At 40.5% G+C, this 20,173-nt stretch overlaps 1 protein-coding gene across 3 annotated transcripts in view; it reads right to left on the bottom strand.

Annotated features, from left to right (window-relative positions):
• The window catches only part of LOC110095199 (heparan-alpha-glucosaminide N-acetyltransferase), a gene marked incomplete at its 5' end in the record, with an annotated part of 83,797 nt that extends 64,694 nt beyond the window's left edge, over nt 1-19,103 (bottom strand). For all 3 annotated transcript variants that reach the window (XM_028697186.1, XM_028697187.1, XM_028697188.1), the window contains 2 exon segments: nt 16,080-16,161; nt 18,966-19,103. In XM_028697186.1, the coding sequence (XP_028553019.1) occupies nt 16,080-16,161; nt 18,966-19,103 (220 nt within the window).
• Nucleotides 19,104-20,173: the final 1,070 nt, after the last annotated feature.

The raw sequence follows: 20,173 nt of genomic DNA, 5'->3' as shown, positions 1-20,173 counted from the left end.
AAATAAAGACTAAATTGCCCTCAGGGCCCCAACATGACTCAACTCAACATAAGGGTACAATAGGAAAACATAAAAATAAAATGCATAATAACTAAAAATATAAGCTCTGAATCGTGGCCGTCGATCTGCGATGCTTCCGGCGATACACCTGTTTGAACCTTGGATCGATGTCCTCATCAAATATAATGGAGCTTGACGCAGTTGAGATTGTTATTGTCTCTGCCAAAAGACGAGGAGACCGTTGGCTCCTTTCTTCTCTTCTTCCTATTGATCAACCACTATAATTGCATGCTTGTGAGTGAAGGATTATTGGGTTTTACAATCAAATACTACATTCTCAATTAAGGTTTATCATCTCTGTGAGATTTCTCACAAGAGAAAAATCTTATCTTTTTCTCCCTCCTTGCAACTCCTACCCCGCCACCTTCCTTTTTATTTATTTGTTCTTATCTTTTATTCTACCATCACTCATATGGTACCTCTAAAAAATTCCTTTGAACTTTCCACACGTGGTTTCTATTGCATCTTGCATCCAAATGGGATCCTATTAATAATTTTATAATCAAAGTACCATATTTAGTCTACATAAACCACATAGAAAATTTTTGCATAGAATTCAGACTACCCAACCCTCTAACTTCCCATGGAACAACTGGCAAGCAGGTTGCTTGAATTTAAAAATAAAGTTATGCGGATTACGAGAGTGAAACCCGTAACACATTGAACGTGGAAGAACTCTAGAACAAACCTTAAACGCCACCATCTCCGCCTTTATTCAAAAAAGTGGATATACTGTAATGCAGCTTGATGTCATTCAGAATATTATTAACACTGCCAACAAATGAGGACACCATTGACTCCTCCACGTCCAACCACTACAATTGCATGCTTGTGAGGGAAGGATTACAGAGTTCTGATTAAGGTCTATCATTACTGTGAAATTTCTCATAAGAGAGAAATCCTATCTTTTCCTGCCCTCCTAACAACTCGACATTTATTAATGATAGCCTTTCTCCAGATCTAAAAAACAGAGTCAACATCATCAATAGGCATGAAAATGCCAACAAGATCATCAAGCCTTAGCCAAATAATAGAAATTGCATTGCAACAGCAAAAGATATGAAAGATATCTTCTATTTATCCTAGCACATTCATAAGTATATTATTTTTTAACCTTTCGGAATTTAGAGATAATATTCTAGGAACTTCCTCATATAAAGGAACCAAATAAGATCTTTAATTTTAAAATGAACAATACAAGAGCACTTAGGACCATAAAACAAAGATCCATCAGAAATAAATAGAAGGAATTGTTGACCACAATAAGTGTTCCCAAGTTGACCCAACCAAATTCAGCAAGAACGAAGTGCTTAAATGTTGTTCCAGATGATGTATGTTCACAAAATAGATTGCACCGACACATTCGAAACAACAGAAACAGCCTACTCAAATTGCCTAGGTCGCAGCACAAAGAAAAATCAAATTATTTGCCTATGTGTGAGGTGACGCACGACTTCGATATGAGTAAGCCATGGAAGTTTTATTATTATTATTATTATTATTATTATTATTATTATTATTATTATTATTATTATTATTATTATTATTACTACTACTACTAAAAAGTCAAAAAACCTCATTCCTCCCATCTCGTCGCCCATACTCCCTACAACCTCCCCATCCCTCGCATGAATTGCCTAAAATCGAACATCCCTCAATCCCGCACCTTCTCACACACATACAATCTCTTTCTCTCATAATCATCATCTCACTCTCTCACAATCTTCCTGATAGGAAATACTTGAGTTAGCAAGCAACCCTAAGGGAATACTTGAGTTCGCAAGCAAACCTATCACTAATTGGAGACAAAACAGCGAGAAATAAGCAAAAATCTGGGCGAAATCAGCCCCAAAACCATAGATTGCAATAAGGGAAACAAAGCAAAAACAATACGAAAGCAAGATACAAGTGATCCTCAATTCGAGAGGAGGATCGTCTCTAGACAAGAGAGTCTAGAGACCAAAATGCCAAAGAGACTCCAAGAAGAAAACAATACTTGCATGTCTTTCCCTTCCCCTTACCTCTCCTATTTAAAGACTTTTCCACCTCCTCAAATCTTTCCTAAAAATAAATTCAAATCCTGTGGACCACACCCCTAGGCGGTAATCTAATTTGGCCAAGAAAGGAGGCGAAACCACCTCCTTTTGTATACAATTGCCGGCCCAGGAGGGGCCGGCTGAGGCGGTTCAGAAGGAACCACCTCAAGAGGCGGTTCCAAAGGAACCGCTAAATCAATACCGCCCTCCCAAAGAATCACCTTGTCCTCAAGGTGAAAACTAGGAAACTGTTGCTTCACCCTTTCGCACGGCTCCCAATGGCATCGTAGTCCGGCAGATTCTTCCACTTGATCAGTACTTCTTTTGCCCCTTCTTCTTTCTGACAAACCCCCATCAACTCTAAGGGTTCCATAATCACCTCTAAATCTTATAAAAGTGTGGTTGTATAATCTCCAAAAGCTCTTCTCAGCTGTGACACATGAAAAAATGGATGAATAGTCGCCGTGAGTGGTAGTTTCAGCCGATATGCCACTACTCTGATTTTCTCCAATATTTCATAAGGTCCAAAGTATCTTGGGTCGAGCTTTTCATTTCTTCTGTTGGCCATTGTCTTCTGCCGATATGGTCGGAGCTTTAAGAACACTTTCACTCCTGCTTCGAACTGGATGTCCTTCCTATGCCCATCGGCATGTTTCTTCATAATCTGTTGAGCTCTCGGTAGATGTTTCTTTAATTCCTCTAATACTCGGTCCCTTTTCTCCAAATACTCCTCTACAAACCTCTTACCCGACAGATCCACAAATTCTGCCGCAAATCCAACTGAAATCGGCGCCGCTAGTGTTTCTTCTCCACGATATCTGCAGGAGTTCCGTTGAATCGGACTCTTTTCGTGTCGTTAAATCGGAGACGAAGAAGCCGCTCTTCTTGCTGCCTGCTCTCGACTCCAAGCCACAACCGAACTCTGCTTCCACGACCCTCCTATCTTCCCCGTCACTGCCCCGACCAAATCCCGTCTTCCTCTCCCACTGTCGAGCTCAAGCCGACGACAAAGCCTCCAACCAGACACCTCTATCTAGAGAGAGAGAGAGAGAGAGAGAGAGAGACTTCATCTCTAACCATTTGAAGCCGGAATCCACGAGCTGCTCCCGATCTCCACCAAGCTGGGCTCCCGTCGCTACTTTCACAGAACCCGAACTCCACCTCCTCTTCATACCCGCCTCCATCCCTCTCGTAACCGAGCCCCAATCCACTTAAACCTAAAGCCCAACTCATTCACTCACTCACCCCAACTCACTCCACTCACCCCAACTCACTCCACTTAACCCTTACCCAACTCAACCTAACTCCAACACATTACTTGGCTCAAGGTTATCCCTACCCCTAATTACTATTAATTATAATTAGGTTGTTATAATTATTCATAATTATAACAATTATTAATTATGATAATTATGCTATCAAAATTAATTAGTAATTATAATTAGTGTTAATTATAATAATTATTTTACTATTATCATTAATTATAATTAATTTATATTAATTATAGCTTTTTTTAATTATAATTAATATAGATTAATCATAATTAATTATTTATTAATTATACCTAATTACCACTAATTATAATTAATTGTTGTTGATTGTAATTAATCTTAGCGTGGTGGGAAGGGAACCCGGTGCGACGCCTACGGCGAGGTGGGGTCAAATATAAAATTGCTTATTTTAAGCTGGTGCCCGCAACCTATGCACGCCTTTCTCTGGCGTGGTGGGGAATAAAATTATTACGGCCGCGGTGTCCTCTTCCGAGGGCACCTACCGTGTACGCTTTTCTCTAGCGTGGCGGGCCGCGGGAAGCCCAGTTTTCCATAGTTTTCCCCTAAACGGGGGAGACGCCGTAAGGCTGCCAAAATTTTGGGTAAATGCAAGATCGTACTTGGGACAATTTGGAGCTTTACTTGGACTTTGATTGGAGCATCAAATGTACTTAATTCAAACTTAAACAATCAATAATAAGTTCGAATGCAAACAAAACAAGAGAATGGCTCGAACTCAAGTGAACTACAGAGGACTTATGGACTCAAACCGGATTGAACAATTTGAACATGAAATTGCACTTGCAAGGACAGCAGGGGACTCGAATGAAGGGAAGAGGCTCTTCTTAAGCCTAAACTATATTTGGACTAGAACTCTGAGATTGAACTTGAACAGTGAAATGGACTTGTACTTGAACATAAAGCAAATGATTAACAAATAATTGAATCTAAATGAAATAAGTTCATACTTGAACTTGATTGGAATGCCAAGTGAACTTTGACATTGAACTCAAATTCATGAATAAAGAACTTGATTCAAATTTGACTTGAGTAGTTGAACTCAAGTAAGGACTTAAAGCACATATATAGAACAAAACTTGAATCATTTGCAAGAGAACTTGGTTTGAACCAAGTGAAGGGGACATAAAACTTAGACTTAAATCAATTATGGACAATGTGGGACTAAAGCTTGAATTGAGTTACATGAAATTTGAATGACATCAAATTGAATATGTGACACATGACAATGTAATAGAGCATGTACAAGACTTGCAACTAATACAAGACTTGGACAATCTAGCCTATGAGCATCATTTATTCACAAATTATGGTGAAGAATCTTGCAACCAAATGCCATCAAAAAAGGTTTGATTCATGTAAATCTCATACAAGCAAGCAAAGATCCATGATGAACGTTTGCAAGATGATGGTAATAAGAACATTGTGACATCCCCATAGTCAATGCAAACAAGCATATTGCCCTCCTACGCGCTAATATAAAATCTCATCACGTGTACAACATAATATTCACAAATGAATACAGAATAAGTCCAGCAATGATGGCAGTACCTTGTGAATGACAAATGAACATGTCATATGCAAGCAATGATAACAGGAGAATTGCAAGTATGGTGGTATCTCTACAAATATATACAATGTAATATAGACAAATTCTTAGCACTTGTTCGCAATGATGGAAAATTCTTCGTAGGCATAATAGTACTAACCGACAATGGGCAATGGATACTACCAGACCCCACAATCAACAACTATCCAATGACAGCCGGATGCATCATCCTCTTGCAAGTGAAGATATATGATATGAAGCAAATACGAACACCTGCAAACTGTTGTAGGGAACATATCATATTCACAAAGTACTATCCTCAAGAAAATATAGAAGAGCTTCAACAAGTGCAAGTCCTTATGATCCAAGGCAGGAGATTAGTTAGTGCACTATGATCCGCCTACAAAAATCAACAAATAGTACACGACAGTCTACCTGTACGAAGCAGCAAATCACTGATCCATAAGCTGCTACAATACGCCACCGGATCTGCAACACTCATACGAGCAGACTGAAGGTGTCCACAAAGTACAATGCCGCGCCACCGAATCCGCGACGTTCTTGGAAGCGGACAGAAGGCGTTTCACAAATATTTTAAAGTACCCCTGCACGTGCACTATAATTTGTATACACATAGGTACACTAAAGGGGAAAATGCAATCTTAACCCGCATGGGCCCCGGCGAGCGTGTTATTGGTACACACGTGACGTCTAGGGATGCTGCGCGGGTTATTAAATTTAAAAATCCGATCCTTCTAAGTAGATAAAAGGAGTAGACATTGTTTAATTATAAAATGCCCCCAAACCCGCATGGGCCCCGGCTAGCGTGTTGTGGGAACACACGCGACGTCTAGGGATGCTGCGCGGGTCGATAAGTGAATTCAAGTTCGAACCCGATCCTTCTATACGGGTCAATAGAAGTCGACAGGGTTCGAACAATCAAACAAGTATACATTGATGGTGATCGGTATATTTGTTTTTATACATTCATATTAGGCCTTCAAATGTCTATAACAATGAGAATTCACTATCAAGGGGCATAAAGCCTACGAAATCCGATCCTCTAATGAATTTTTTGGAGTTGACCAGATTCAATCAACAAAGAGAAATGACCCCAAACACTACGATGATGGCCGTGTTGATTGAAGATCTCAATCGGAGGGGTTCACAAACATTTTTAAATGACTCCCAAATATCTAAATATCTATCAAAATCCAAAACTCCACAAAAATACCAAAATCCAAAAAAAATCTCAAAATCCCAAAAATATTTAAAATGAAATAAATCCATCAACCCACTTAAAGAAAAATTCATCAGTCATCCGCAATAATTTGCCAAGGTGGACAAAAATAAAAACAACTCTAGCTTACAAAGAGCCAAATGCCTAGTCAAAAATATCACTAAGATCCATTTTCAAAACAGTCTCCTGCCAGTAAGGACGTGGTACGTGTCCTCTGACTGGCGGTTTATCGCCAAATGGCACCGCAGGATAAACGGTTATGACCTGGGGACCTCTGAACCGAGTGGTTTTGCCGCCAAATGGCACCACAAAATACCGGTTATGGCCAGCGCCGTTACGTTCCTTATTGGCATCAAATCCTTGAGATATGAATCAATAGGATATGATCGATATGGAACAAAGCCCTCTGTTAGCTAAGGTGGATTCAAAATTTGTCCCCTTAGACAAACATTCAACTCATGTCTACAAGATCCTCTTAGACGAAGCAACCCATGGCTGCCGACAAGGATCCTTCTCTCAGGTTGGGTCGACTACCTCCTCTGACTAAGTAGACCAGGGACCACGATGGCCCGGGACGACGGAACCATGGGATCTTGATCGGGTCTATCATCAATTCCTCCACCATCCGCTTTAAGTGCAAGATGGTGAAGTTTCTATTTTAAATATCAAATTTTCCAATCTCCAAAATTTCCAAACTTTCCAAATACCCAAATTCAGACACAATTTTCAAATCCAAATCCATGCTGCTACTATATGCCATATACCACGTATTTCTACGTATCTGATTGACGACTAGCCTTAATCGAAAGTTCTCTCTCATGATTGAGAGGGGTAATTAACTATAGGGGCTTCCGCCTATAGGAAACCAGAACTCAGATCATAAAGTCCTCACAAAATGAGGGCAAAATCTCTGGGTGGTGTCTTATCTACAAACCCATCTGCCTTCCAAAATTTACCTCGGAACTTATTCCATTAAAACTCCCTCGCCGAATAAAAAGAAGAGCGAGCGGAGGCCGGGGCTGAATTTTCGGAGCCCACATGCTACTCCCAAAGTGCACTAAGTGAGGGGGTCCCTTCCGTACAGCACCTTGAATTGAGTCATTTGTGAAGCCGAGTGAAAAGATGTGTTGTACCAATACTCTACCTAGGACAACCATTTGGGCCAAAGTTTGGGTGTCTCCGACACAAAACATCTCAAATAGGTCTCCAAGCTCCTATTGACCACCTTTGTTTGGCTATCTGTCTGTGGGTGGTAAGCGGTGTTCCTCTTCAGAACTGTCCCCTGTAACTTTAACAATTCCCTCCAAAAATGATTGAGGAATACCTTATCTCTGTCTGACACAATCGCCTCTGGTACGTCATGCAATCTAACCACCTCTCTAATGAATGCTGAAGCCACTGTCACCACGGTGTAAGGATGTCGGAGGGGAATGAAATGAGCATACTTGCTCAATCTATCCACCACTACCAAGATTACTGTGAAGCCTTTTGAACGAGGCAGCCCATATATGAAATCCATAGATATCTCCTCCCAGACTCGTCCTGGTAGTGCCAACGGCTGTAGTAGTCCCCCTGGTGACATCGCCAAATACTTGTTCCTCTAACAGATCTCGCACCTTGCCACCATCTCTTCTACATCTCTATGTATTCCCTTCCAGTAAAGCTCGACCGCCAGTCTTTTGTATGTCTTTTGCACTCCTGAATGGCCCCCCACTGCGCTCACATGAAATTTCTGGAGTAAATTTGGGATGTGGATCGAGGTACGAGGCATCACAAATCTCCCCTGGTACAGTAGTATGTCTCCCTCTAATGAGTACCCTGGATGGCTACCCTCCTCTTTTAGCAAAGCTGCCTTGATCCTTCCCAGTTCTTGATCTCTAGGACTTTCTTCCCTGATAGCCTCCCAGTCAAGCATTAAAGGAACGGATAATGTCACTATCTGCAGCTCCCCCATATATCTAGACAAAGCATCCGCTACATTGTTCTCTACTCCTGGTCTGTAATGAATCTCAAAATCATACCCTAGCAATTTGGACAACCACATTTGATGCTCTTCCATCACCATCCGCTATTCCAGTAGGTATTTCAGGCTTCGCTGATCTGTCCTGACTATGACATGTCTCCCCAGCAAGTAGGCCCGCCACTTCTAGATGGCTAAGATGATGGCCATTAACTCCCTCTCGTAAACTGACTTCATTCGGGCTCTAACAGTCAATACCTGGCTAAAATAGGCAATGGTTCTGCGACTCTACATCAATACTGCACCCAGCCCATACCCTGAAGCATCTGTCTCCACAATGAAGGTTTGAGTGAAATCTGGCAAGGCTAAGACCGGCACCTTAGTCATTGCCTTCTTCAAGCTCTCAAATGTTAATGTAGCCACCTCTCCCCATAGGAACCCGTCCTTCTTCAACTGTTCCGTGAGTGGCCATGCTATGGAGCTATACCCCTTCACGAACCTCTTGCAGTAATCCGTCAGTCCTAGGAATCCCCTTAATTCCCTCAGATTTTTCGGCACTGGCCATCTTATCATAGCTTCAATTTTGGACTGATCCGCTGCAACTCCTTTTGACACCACATGACCCAAGTATTCTACACTGCTTGTGCAAAGCAGCATTTCTTCAAATTAGCCCTCAGCTGGTGCTCCTGTAGTACCTCTAGCACCCTTTTCAAATTCTCCCAATGCTCATCTTCTGTCCTACTATAGACCAGGATGTCGTCAAAGAATACCAGTATAAATAGTCTGAGATAAGGTTTGAAAACCTTATTCATGAGGGCCTAGAAAGTAGCTGGAGCATTGGTAAGACCAAACGGTATCACTAGGAACTCATAATATCCTTCATGAGTTCTAAAGGCCGTTTTGGATACATCCTCCTTCATTCGGATCTGGTGGTAACCTGATTTTAAGTTTATATTGCTGCAGATCACGGTCCCACTTAGTTCATCTAGTAGCTCGTCAATGATAGGTACAGGAAACTTGTCTGGTATAGTTTCCTTGTTGAGTGCTCTGTAGTCCACACAAAAACGTCAGCTGTCATCCTTCTTTTTTACTAACAGAACAGGGCTAGAAAAATGGCTGATGCTGGGTCTGATGATCTCTGCCTCCAACATTTCTCTAATCAACTTCTATATCTCATCTTTCTGGAACGGAGGGTATCGGTAAGGTCGGACACTGATGGGTGACACTCCCTCTTTCAACACGATGGCATGTTCCTGCTCCCTCAGCGGTGGCAATCCCTGAGGTGGCTGAAACACCTCTTGGAACTGCTGAATCAACGGCTGGATGGAGAGGGGTATGTCTCTTTCCTCTTCCACTCTTGCTCCCTCCAAATTGTGCAATTCCACTAAATATCCTCCACCTGCCAACTGGATATCTCTCACCTTCATTTTAAGAGAAACTAGGGATTTGAAAAGCCTCGCGTCCCCCTTAATTACTACCTTCCTTCCGTCCACCATCAACTCCATCGTGAGTGCTCCCCAATTCACTTTTATGTCACACAAAGTTTGCAGCCATTTCATCCCCAGTATGACGTTCGTGCTCCCCAGCTCTAGTGGAAGGAAGTCCTCCCTCACCTGTATCTCCTGGATCATCAGTCGTACTTCTCTGCAAATCCCCTGACCTTTCTTTATCTTCCCTGTACCCTGTTGACGAATATTTTTGCACCGACCCGACCCCGATCGAGCCCGACTAGGCTCGATCGCGCTCGATCAACTCAGTCGATCGACGTCGAGACAAAATTGACTCAAATCGAACCTCGATTTAATTAAATTAAATCAATTTAATTTAATTTAAATCAAATCAAATCAATTCAAACCCCGCCGAGCATCGTCGAGCTCAATTCGACACAATTCGACACCATTCGGCGCCGATTCGAGCTTAATTTCACAAAATTGACTCGATCGGACCCAAATCGACCCAAGTTGAGTTCAATTCGAACTCAATTTCAGCCTTAATTGTTTAATTCAGGTTGAGTTTGACTTTCAAAACATCTCTTTGAGATCTAGGGCTGAGATTGAGCTCCAAATCCCACCCAGTTTCAAATCAATTGAGCAGCAAATCTACTCAAGTGGATTTGCTCTCGTTTCTCGCAACGAGGCGGATGGATGGGACGAAACGAGAGTCTCGTTCGGCTGGGCTGGCGTCCCTAAGAAAACAAAAAGAGCGGGGAGCCTCATTCAGCTCCCCCGTGGCTTTCCTTCGCCCGTCCCGACACACAGAGAGAGCGAGCGAGAGAGCAAAGGCGAAATCCCCTCCTTCGTGCGACTCCACCAGGCGGAAAATCCCTCCCCGTGCGCGACTCAACCCGGCGAAACCGAGGACTCCTGCGTGCGGCTCCTTCGTGCGTCTCCACCGTGTCCCGCCGCCCCTCTTCCAGCAAGCCAGAAGCCTTGCTCGTGGCTTTTCTAGTGGAAGGAAGAAGAAAAGTTCAAGGTTTTGAGCTCTTTCCTCATTCCAAAGAAGGTTAAGCCTCCCATTTGCTTCCTTTCTCAAGGATCAGCGAAGTAAGAGGCTTCTACTTCCTCTTTCTTCAATTCCGACGACCTCGAGGCGAGTCGGAGGCTATTCGAACCTTCCGAACAGCAAAAGGAGGCTCCTAAACCTTCCAAACAGCAGTTTGGAGCCTTCGAATAGCTTTGGACAGCAGCGGCGTGGAACTTCTTGGACAGCAACTTGGACCTTGAACCGGAGCTTGGACAGCAGCTAGAACTTGGAGCGGAGCTTGGACAACAGCTTGGACAGAAAATCGGAGCGCTAGGACAAACCGGGGAAGGTATACCTTTGAAACTTAGGCGAAACCTTAAGGCTCCCTAGCCAATGCAATGTGTTTGACGATCCAAAAGCTTTAGGTCCTTAGAAACTTTGATTTTTTTGGTTCCCCAAAATCCCTTGACGGCTGTCCTCTTTGCAAAACAGCGAAAATTTGGTTATTTTTCGTTGTTGGTTCTCATGTGAGAATCCGTAGAGGATGTTAATGCGTGTAGAAGTGTTGGATTTGTGTCTAATGCCTCTCAAGTGCATGATTTAACTTTAGCCAACATTTAAATGACTCCAAAATAAAGAAAACCACTAGTTTAATCAAAAGTTTTCCCAAATCAAATTTGGGATGTAATTAACCATAGGGGCTTGCCCTTATGGGATGTCTGTACCCCAGAAATAAATAAACCCCACTCAACCAAACATCGAGTTGGGGAATCTCTGTTAAATAATTGTAAATTTTATTATTGAGCCAATAAGAAAATGGTATTTTTACCCTCTGGGGTAATATATCGTATTCTTATGCCGTGCCCGATTATAAAAAATGCAATCCGTTCGAGGATATAAAAATTCTCCAACATACCCATCATCACTCCGTAACAGCCTGTGTCAACCAATTTTATTCTCAGCTGGTCTACGACCTGGGAGGAAATGAAATTGTGGGTAGCCCCACTATCAATTAACACACCACCTCCCTGTCCTTTATCTCTCCCTTCACTTTCATGTGTGATTCGTTGTAAACCCCACCACTGAGTTTAGGGAAACCTCAACTAAATCCAAGTGTAGCTCCTCTTCTCCTTCTGTCTCCTCCTCACCTCCCTCCTCAATTTCCTCGTCATCGCAGACGGTGAGAACCTGAAGAGTTCGGTACTTGCACCGATGTCCTGGTGTGTACTTTTCATCGCATCGAAAACACAAGCCCTTAGCCCTCCTCCTGCATCTCTTTCTTTGTCAGCCGTTTGAAGTTTCCTATGTTTCCTCTTGTCTTCTCCTTGGTAGCTTCTTTATTCAACGTTCTTTGACGACAACCCGAGGAGTTGCAGCAGATCTACCCAGATGACTTAGAGATCTACGAGAGCACCAGAGACACTTACTCGACGGAGTCGAAATTCTCCCACCCCGGGAGGATGATGGGGACTTCAGATCATGGAAGGTTTATCAGAGGAGTGGACGCCGATCTACGGCCACGATTGAGTCATTGTATTTTTGATTTATTCTATGTATTTTTGTAATTATGTTAACACGTTTTATTTGTTTTCTCTAGTTTCCCGTTGTACCCTCTAATAGCATCTTTATTCCCTCCTGTTACAGGGCCTTTAGGTGCGAGATGAGTAGTCGTCATCCTGTACGTGCCACCGATGCTACTACTCCTAGCACCCTTCTCCAAATTCATCTGCTTTTCCACCAGTTGGCTAACTTCATGGCATCCCCCAGGTCATGGGGCATCAACACCTTCACTGCTGCTCGGATCTCCGCCTTCAACCCTTTTATGAAATTTCCCTCCAATACTGTATATGAGAGTCGCTCCACCCTGCCAGTTAGGTGCTCAAACTGCTCCCGGTAATCTTATACTGATCCCTCCTGTGTTAGAGTAAAGAACTGCTCATAGAAGTCTCCTCCTTGATCGGTTTGAAAATGTTCTATTATGCAATCTTTAAATTCCCTCTAGTTTTTGATCGGCCACCTCTGGTTTTTCCATTGAAACAATGACAGAGCTTTCCCTTCCAAGCATAATCTAGCTGTCGTTAGCTTCTCTTCCTATGTTAGCCCATTGACGGCGAAGTATCGCTCCACTATGTAAATCCACCCATACGCATCTTCTCCTTCGAATATGGGCATCTTCAACTTCCTTACCTTTTGATCTCCCCCCATTGCCTCGGATTCTTCCATAGTTTCCCCTTTCCCAAGTGCTAGGTGCACCCCAAGTTTCCCGGTCTTCTCTTGCCCTGCCATAGCCCAAACCTCCTTCAAAATCTCCTCTTCTCCCTTCAAATTCAGCACCCCGACGGCTGTAAAACCCCTCATGGCATTCCCAATCAGTCCTTCCTTGCTCCGCTCCCCCATATCCATACCTTTACCCATGTCGATCACCTCTTTCTTCCCTATGGAAATGCTCCACATAGGGTCTTCTTCTTCCCCCTTCCACGATTTCCACCTCTTCTTCCTCCTTTCGGATTTCAGAATTGGTGTTTCTCGCTTCAGGCCCCTTTGCTTCGGATGCCGCCGTTTGTGCTTGAAGTTCCAACATTATTTTCATCGTTTCCCTGAGATCGGCCACCTACCCTCCATGGAAGAAATTCTCTCCTCCACAGTTTCTTTGATGTGATTCATCTCTCCTTCGAGTTTCTCCTCCAAAGCATTAACTTTCTTGGCCGCCATTATAATCTGAAGTTTGTAGATTCACAAAATCTGGATCTTGAAGTCAAAAAAATAGCAACTTCCTCTTTTTCCGAGCAAAAAACTGCTGTTAGAATTTGCCGACAACAGCCCTCCACCGGCCCCAAGACTCGCTCTGATACCAATTTGATAGGAAATAATTGAGTTCGCAAGCAACCCTAAGGGAATACTTGAGTTCGCAAGCAAACCTATCACTAATTGGAGACAAAACAGCGAGAAATAAGAAAAAATCTGGGTGATGGGTGAAATCAGCACCAAAATGATAGATTGCAATAAGAGAAACAAAGCAAAAACAATACAAAAGCAAGATACAAGTGATCCTCAATTTGAGAGGAGGATCGTCTCTCCCAAGTCTCCAAGAAGAAAACAATACTTGCATGCCTTTCCCTTTCCCTTACCTCTCCTATTTAAAGACTTTTCCACCTCCTCAAATCTTTCCTAAAAGTAAATTTCAAATAAATTCAAATCCTGTGGACCCCGCCCCTAGGCGGTAATCTAATTTGAGCAAGAAGGAGGCGAAACCGCCTCCTTTTGTATACAATTGCCGGCCCAGGAGGGGTCGGCTGAGGCGGTTCAGAAGGAATCGCCTCAAGAGGTGGTTCAGAAGGAACCCATATCACTTCCCCTCACTCCCATCTCCCCCAGTCCGACTAACTTCCATCACCGCTACCTACTCAACCAACCACCGACACCACCTTTTCTTCCTTTCACTCTCTTCCCCACTTCCTCCCTCACACATTCTCCCTCTCACCCTTTTTCTCTCTTCCTCCCACACTACCTCTCTCTCTTCTTCTCCACACTATTTCCCTCTTTCTCTATCTCTCTCTCACTTTCTCCCCCTCTCTTTCTCCCTCACTTTCTCTCTCTCTCATTCTTTTTTTCTCACTATATATGTTTTTACCCTCTCTTTCTATCTCTTTTCCTCTCTCTTTCTTTCTCTCTATTTCTCCCTCTCTCTCTTTCTCCCTCCATTTCTATCTCTATCTCTCGCTATCTCTCTCTAATTCTCACTCTCTCCCCACTCTCTCTAAAAAGAAAAAATAGTAAAAAATATATGAAAAAGAAAAAGAAAAGAAAAAGAGAAGGAAAAGGAGAAAATTTCAAAAAAGTGTATATTTCGCTCACCGCAAAATCATCGGCTTGCCATTATCAACCACCTCGCAAGCAAGGTATAAACAAAAGCCCTAAAATTAAGTGCCTATGGGCATTGTTCCAACGCAATGGGAAAATTTGCAACATAAGTACTTGTGCACGTTATTTCAATGCCGCAAAAAAAAATCATGTGTGTTCGCTTGTGCTAGTACAAAGACCCATACGTATTGGAGCGATGACATAAAAGACCACCGAATACGATATCTTACAAGACCGACCTACACACATTTATTGACGTAGTAGAAAGGCCTAGACTCCCTATAGATATCTCCTATGTGAGGGAAATGTCAAGAGACAATCGAAATCTTCAGTAAACTCAACTTGCACATAACTCAAAAAGAACAAAACAAAACAAAAAAAACCTTCGGATTATACAAGTATCAAAAATGAAAAAACAAATGAGTGACATGTGCCCATAGGCTACTCATATTGTTATTAAAAAGCTTTTTATATAAAGAGTGACATGTGTGCAATGTTAGTTGGATCAAAAAAAAGACCTGATTACCGAACATACTCCATTAATGTTGGGTATTCTGTAAGGTTACTCATATTGCTTTTGCCTAAGTATCATTTTTTCTTACTAATCATTCAACATGGGTGTAATCTATTCGTCTTACTATGCATTTTCTACCCATCATTATACATAACCAAATCACCCAAGTCTAATTTCTCATTATCTTATTTTCAATAGATGCTACTCATATTATTTCTCTATTGTAATTATTTCTCAATTATCCAATTTATTATTCATCCATCTTAAAATTCTCATTTATATCATAATTGGCTATCAATAACTTCTTTATTACCCAAAACGCAAGCTCATGTAGCATGTTCAATATAATTGTAGTGGTACAAAAATAAATTTTAAGTCTCCATAACTTCACCTTGATTGAGCATACAAGAAGATAAGCCCTTTTTTTAATGATAGGTCATAAAGCAACAAGTGGTAGTCATGCCTAGTTATAAGAATTTCAAATAGAGAAACGTATATCTTAATTATTTCACATGGCCTTCACTTTTTGAATCCAATCAAGCAGCACAACAAAAAACATAATAATAGAGAAGTTCTTCATTCAATAATTCAACCATTACTATTGAAAGCAAGTTGGTCTTATTTATAATAGGAGTACAACAAAGATCCATAACATCTCAGAATAGACTTGAATTTTGTAATTCTAAATCTACTAGATAATTAAGGGTAATCCATCTTAACGTACCTTATAACTACCCATTACAAGGCATGTTGTGCAAGGAACCATCCAAGGGACATACTTACACTTGCTCAGCAACAAGGAAAAGATTGTCATTTGTGTATTTATCACAAAATACCACCCAAGGAATATCCTACTGTCACCGTGTTCAGATGTTCTGTTGAATGTCAAAAACTAAATTGCAACCCTCCTAGGACTCAATTGATACAAAATCCTCGTCTAATGTGTTCGGACAAAAATAGAATTTTGATTCTGAGAAGAGTTATAACCATTTGGATAAAACAATCTCTTGAATTTGTTAGCTCAAAGAAATAATTATCAAATGATTTTTTTTCTAAGCATAATAATTGGACAATGTATAGAATACATTAAAAAAATAAGCTCATTACCCTGCAGAAGAATGCCAAGCAGGAAAAGTTCTAGTGCCCTCAGCACTGCTTGCTGTGTTGCTCGTAATTTGTTTGATGTTTTCTGAAATTATACAACAAAAACCTCTTCAGATGTTTGGTGCTAAATATTAAGCAACCAAGAAAAGAGAAAAGCAAAGAAATTAAACAGATCGTTCCTATCACTAAAAATGATCCCAAAATAAACACCTAGAAATTCAAACGTCAAATTATTGTATGCACAACGAGAATTCTTGCTTAATGTTTGGCATTCTTCAGATGATCATGAAAATATGAACCATGTTGAAGCTTATTAGCTAACCCAAAAGGTACTGACTGATCAGCAAATAAATGAAAACCAGGGAAAAGAGAAACAAGCTAATCAGTAATGATAACCCCCTGGTGGTACTATAAAAGGCTTGCCATCCTCCATCAAAACTCCAAAACTGCCCAATCCTACCTCTTAAATCATGTGTTTTTAATTTTTTATTGAAATTCCAGCGATCTTCATCTCGTCCACTAGTTCCTTTCAATTTTTCTACCATCAACTCAGACCAGAAGATGGCATAATTTGAGTGGGATTGACCTCATTAAAATTTTGAAAAGATTAAAGACAACTAGATGTTATTTGTTATCATGTGCTAGCAAGCATCGCGGTGATGATTTTTTCCAGCATGTTAATGGCACATCTCAAATTGTGAAGCAAATGATTGGAACAGCAAATGATTGGAAATAGGCAGAGGATGAAAGGAGACTGCCACAATGGATAACTTAGTGATGCAGACAAACTAGATAGAAAAGTTAGATAAGGAGAACGATGGGCAACACTATAACCAAATTCGATTCAAATAGTAGCAATCATCTAAAACACAAAAACCGACGGATAAAACAAGAAGTGAGATCAAACGAAACAAAAGAAATATAAAAAGACGCTATCCTCAGAACAACCGACATAACGGTTTCCTCACATGCATCGAAATGTAGGTTAAGTAAAATATGTGCTTAGGGCTAGCAAACCGATGGTCCACCACAGCAAGAAGGTCCAAACGTCCAACCAAACTCCTCCAGCAAATGCTCCCAAATCAGCCAACAAACACTTCCAAAGCACAAAAAGAAGGATACAAATGGAGTGGATCTTGCGTAGAGAAGAAAGAGGTAAGAAGCCCAGACGAAATAGAGAAGAAGAAGAAGTGGACAAAGCTCTCAAGCTTTTCCAAGAAGAAGAGAAAACCCTCAGGTTTTAGGACTAAGCTTAACAAAATTCAACAACCTTTTCCTTCATAAAACATCTTCTATATATAGGTAAGAGAGGGGAACCAAACAGCCATAGCACCTCCAACTAAACCAATTAGATTTAGGGAAATGAAAGGCCAACAGCCACAACACATCAGCCCCCATACGGTACAGCAAAACAGAGAAGAGAAGCCATGAGAACCAAGCAGCCAGCCGCGGGAACCAAAGGGGCAAGGCACGAGAAAATCAGCCAGCACAGGAAAACGAGAAGACAAAGGGGAGGAGAAGAGGCAAGTCCACTCCAAATTGAATCCATGAATTAAAGCATACCTTTTTGGAATAATGAGCTAGGAAGTTCAATAAATCTCCCAATTAATGAACTAACTTCAGCTCAACATTAATGAGCTAGCACTTTAGAAAATAAAGCTCAACACCAAAGTAACCACCACCTCCCAACATCAACACCAGCTCAAAACCAAGAAATATAAGCTCAACCCGAGAACCAGCAGCAGCCCAAGGGACCCAATCAAGCTAGCAAACCAAAGGTCTATCAAAGCCCAAGCACAACCTACCATGATCATTAGATGCCTTCCATCATTGGATAGCTAAAAAATATAAAACTAAATGAAGAACTAATGTTCAATATTTGATAATAAAAATACAAAAATTATGAATGCATCACTTAGACAAACTTATTCCAGCACAAGTATGAGTTTTATTTAATTTAAATATCAATATATCATTTAAATTAGTTCAATTTTTTAGCCTTTATTTAAATTTTCATGGGCAATTTAGGATAAATTTGACAATCCAATCTTAGTTCGTAGAATCCTCTATTATAAATAGAGGTTCAAATGCAATATAATAGTTAGACTGAAATGAATTAAAATGGTTAGATAATGATTATTGAAATGAATTAAAATGGTTAGATTATGATTAATGAAATGAATTTATTATTAGCATGGCTTTTGCTTCCCTAAAGCTATGTGTCAACTTTCTTCTCATCCCCTTTTCTTCACTTTTCTGCAACCATTCAAGGCTTCAACAAACCATCTTTTGCTTCTCTATGCAACGGTTTTCTTTTCTTGCTTTAATAAAAATGCATCAAAAATATTTAGCGAACACAACATCCTGCATGTTATGCACATGGCTATCATCATCCAAAAGCCATCCCTATTAGGAATTATTGTAGAACAAACCATCAGTGATCAGTGCTCATGCATGCATCATTGTCATTGTAGATGAGGTTGAACGCCCAGATTTAGAAGGCAAGCAACTTCAACTCGGAAGGTTCATGCAAATAACACTTTTTCTTAATTATGAAAAACAGACTGAAAAGAAAAGAATGCAGCATAATCATAGGAATAAAAAGGTGAATGACATGGTTGTGAAGGATTAACTGAGCGTCAGGATTTTTCACAATTAGGAATAAAAAAAAGTTATATGGAAAAAATGAAATAAAACACCTATTTTTTATAGAATCCAAGGCTTAGGACAGATTAGACCTCTGAACTGATAAAATAAATTTATATTTAACATAAAAGAAAGAATACTTTTGCAGATCTACGAATAACTAAAATGTTAAGTACAAAACTAGTATACTTCTAGTAAGTAGAGAATATGACGGAAGGTTTTAAGTAGATAATTGTCACATACCTTGTATACAAGTGAAAGAGATATCCCGGCAATAAAGAGAAAAAATGGTGTCACAAAATCAGCCAAACGTACACCATGCCATGGGGAATGAGCAACAAATGGAAAAACAGAACCCGCGTAATCGACAAATATCATAAGCTGAAATTGGAGTATTAAACTTGAGTTAGGTCAAAATTTTAAGAGCATGAGATTTCACATAAACTATTGCATGTAGCATCAAGAAGAAAATATGAGAACATAAGGTCGCAAATACCCAAAACATGCAAAATGTGAAATTATAAATAATCGTTAGATTTGATAAAACACACTATGCGAAGTCATTAGTGAAATCATAATCAGGTTTATGTATATTCACTCATGAACCTTTAAACTATTAAAAAACATGCATGAACACTTACATAAAAAGCAAATAATTAAATATAAATCTCCACTCCAAATCAAAACTCACAACCCTCAAGGCTCTTAATTCTAAGAAATACAAATCCTAATTCCTAAGATTCTATCTCTCAAGATTCTCTCCTCTTGGCCGATTTCTATACAAATTCCTCTCTATTTTTTCTCTCTCTGCAAGCCAAATTCATATTATTCACTCATTAGTATATAAAAAATTTATCATTTTATGTTTACGCAATCTTTTGATTTTGAGGCTTAAGCCTCAAAACGCCTTAAGGCTTACGCCTGGCTTCACGAATGAAAAACGCCTCAATACCCGAATACGCAATTTTAAACATTGATCCTAAGATTCTATCTCTCAAGATTCTCTCCTCTTGGCCGATTTCTATACAAATTCCTCTCTATTTTTTCTCTCTCTGCAAGCCAAATTCATCCCTCTCAATTAAGGGTTCAATTCAAGGAGAATTCAAGTAAATCAAATGCATTCAAGCAAAAAAGATGGAAGAACATAAAACATGGTGATCATAAACAAGATTCCATCAACAAATTACAGAACCGCTTTATATTCGAAATAAGACAAACGGCTTATCAGATGTGCGCAACAATAAGCCAATTGCACTTGCAGAACAGTCTAGTTTAGGAAAACCCTAAAGACATTGTTGTCCTCATTCTCAAATTAAAATTACGCCAATCAAACTCCTAACAAGATCAAGGTCATTTTGGCGATCCGCTGGTTGTTGACAAGAATAAGCCAATAATGAGGCAATCCCAACCTTAGCTAGTGGCAGCCAAAGAACTTCTTCTAAGCTAATCGA

Source organism: Dendrobium catenatum, unplaced genomic scaffold (assembly GCF_001605985.2).
Source record: "Dendrobium catenatum unplaced genomic scaffold, ASM160598v2 fragScaff_scaffold_895, whole genome shotgun sequence".
NCBI classification, from domain to species: domain Eukaryota; kingdom Viridiplantae; phylum Streptophyta; class Magnoliopsida; order Asparagales; family Orchidaceae; genus Dendrobium; species Dendrobium catenatum.
Note: the sequence above shows the minus strand (reverse complement) of the source record. Positions and strands in the feature narration are given on the sequence as shown.